Source organism: Vicugna pacos, chromosome 27 (assembly GCF_048564905.1).
Source record: "Vicugna pacos chromosome 27, VicPac4, whole genome shotgun sequence".
In the NCBI taxonomy this organism is placed as follows: Eukaryota; Metazoa; Chordata; class Mammalia; order Artiodactyla; family Camelidae; genus Vicugna; species Vicugna pacos.
The window spans coordinates 17,602,775-17,604,696 of NC_133013.1; the positions used below are offsets into that span (position 1 = coordinate 17,602,775).

General features: G+C 53.6%; 1 protein-coding gene across 1 annotated transcript; it reads left to right on the forward strand.

Moving 5' to 3' along the window:
- Nucleotides 1-918, forward strand: LOC140689653 (myeloid-associated differentiation marker-like). The gene has a single exon (XM_072950627.1). The coding sequence runs from the start codon at nt 1-3 to the stop codon at nt 916-918; it is 918 nt and encodes a 305-aa protein (XP_072806728.1).
- Nucleotides 919-1,922: the final 1,004 nt, after the last annotated feature.

Sequence of the window (1,922 nt, forward strand, 5' to 3'; positions counted from 1 at the left end):
ATGGATGTGGAAACCTTCTGTTTATGCTTCTTCCGCCTGATGCAGCTGCTCTCCACCTGCGTGCCCTTCTCACTGATGGCCAGCGTGGGCACTGGGAGTGTTGTCGTAGGCAACTGGTCCATGTTCATCTGGGGCTTCTGCTTCACCGTGACCCTCGTCATCCTCATAGTTGAGTTCTGTCACATCAGGGATCACTTACCTTTCTCCTGGTATGGCTTCCTCACCATCTACACCTGCTATGCCACCCTCTTCTGCCTCTTGACCTCCATCCTCTACCCCACCACCTACATCCAGTTCTTCCCTTCTGGCCCACACCGGGACTATGCCATGATCTCCACCACATTCTCCTGTATTGCTTTAGTCCTTTATGCCTTGGAACTGCTCGTTCTCTGGAATTGGTACCAGGGCAAAGGAGGCAGGATCGCTCGCTACATGTACACCACGCAGGGTCTGCTCAAGCTGCTGGAGACCTCCCTGGCCTGTGTCATCTTCGGCTTCATCAGCAACACCAACCTGTACCTGCACCAGCCGGCCCTGGTGTGGTGCGGGGCCGTCTACTCCATCTGCTTTGTCCTGTCCTCCGTAGCCATCCTGCTGAACCTGGGCAAATGCGACAACAGGCTTCTTCTCCCCTTGCCCACATTCCTATTGGGGCTGACCACGCTCTCCATCCTCCTCTACACCAGTGCTCTGGTCCTCTGGCCTCTCTACCAGTTTGTCGAGAAGCTGGGCGGCCAGCCCCAGCGGTCCAGCGATGTGAGCTGCGGCGATAGACTCACCTACTTGGTGTGCACCTGGGACCAAGGACTGGCTGTGACCATCTTGACAGTCATCAACCTGCTGATCTACATGGCCGACTTGGTGACCTTGGCCCACCTGGTTTCCGTAAGGACAGAAAATCAGCCCACGGTCAGCTGATTCCCTCTTTTCAGTGGAGGTTTCTACATCAAGTTCTGATGTCCTCTTCCTGTCCCCGCTCTCCCCTCCTCACATCCTCCCCAATTCACTTCTCATCTCACTCTCTTCTCTGTTTCCTTCCCTCCTTTTGCTGTGTCTTCCTTCCAGTTTTCGTTGGGTGCCCACATCCTGTTTTGCCTCTTTATCTTTCCTCCTCTTCTTTCCTACATTTTCTGCTTTGGGGGCCTTTTCTGGTTGTCCTTTGTTTTCTCTTCTCCTGTGTCCCAGCCACCTGTTCCCATTTTCTACTTCTGATTAGTTGGAATCCTGAGACTTCTTCTGTCTCTGCCTACTACTGGTGTATGTGTGAGGGTTTGGGGGATGGGGTGCGTAGCTAGGGACTGGGACCGCTTTTTCCTAGTGGAGTAGGATGTACAGCATGCCCCCCTTTAAGTTAGACAAAAATCTCTGAAGATCAGTAATTTCCAGTGGGCGGGAGGCTGAAAGCAGAGACCTTGAATCCTGAGGCCCCACCTGGTGCTCAGCCCCACCAAGACTGGCTCCAGAACTTTCGCAGACTCAATAAAGCCCACTGCCTAGAGGCCACCTTAGAGGAAGCACGGGGTGGATGCCTTCCAGCCCAACTACTCTCTGGAGAATCAGAAAAGGAGCTGGCGAAGAACCACGTACTCTTGAAGACAACTGTCTGAAGTGTTTGTGGAGGGCAGCGATGTGGCCCTCCTGCCTCAGTGTCCAAAGTGACATGTCCTGCCTTTGCACGGACAAGACCATGGCCACTGCCGGCCTTAAAGGTCATGTTAGCCTGGGGTTCTTTCCTTTTCTTTTCTCTGGTCAGGGCATCAGAAATTGCTGCGTGGTCCTATTCTTAACGAAGTTGCCTTTCAAATTTTTCCGGGGCCGTGTGCTGTTGGGTAAGAATTGCCGCTGCCACAGTGTAAGAAACTGCATTGCTTGACTGTGCGGTGCGCACACACGCGCTCCTGCACGGCAGTTCCCTTTTGCTG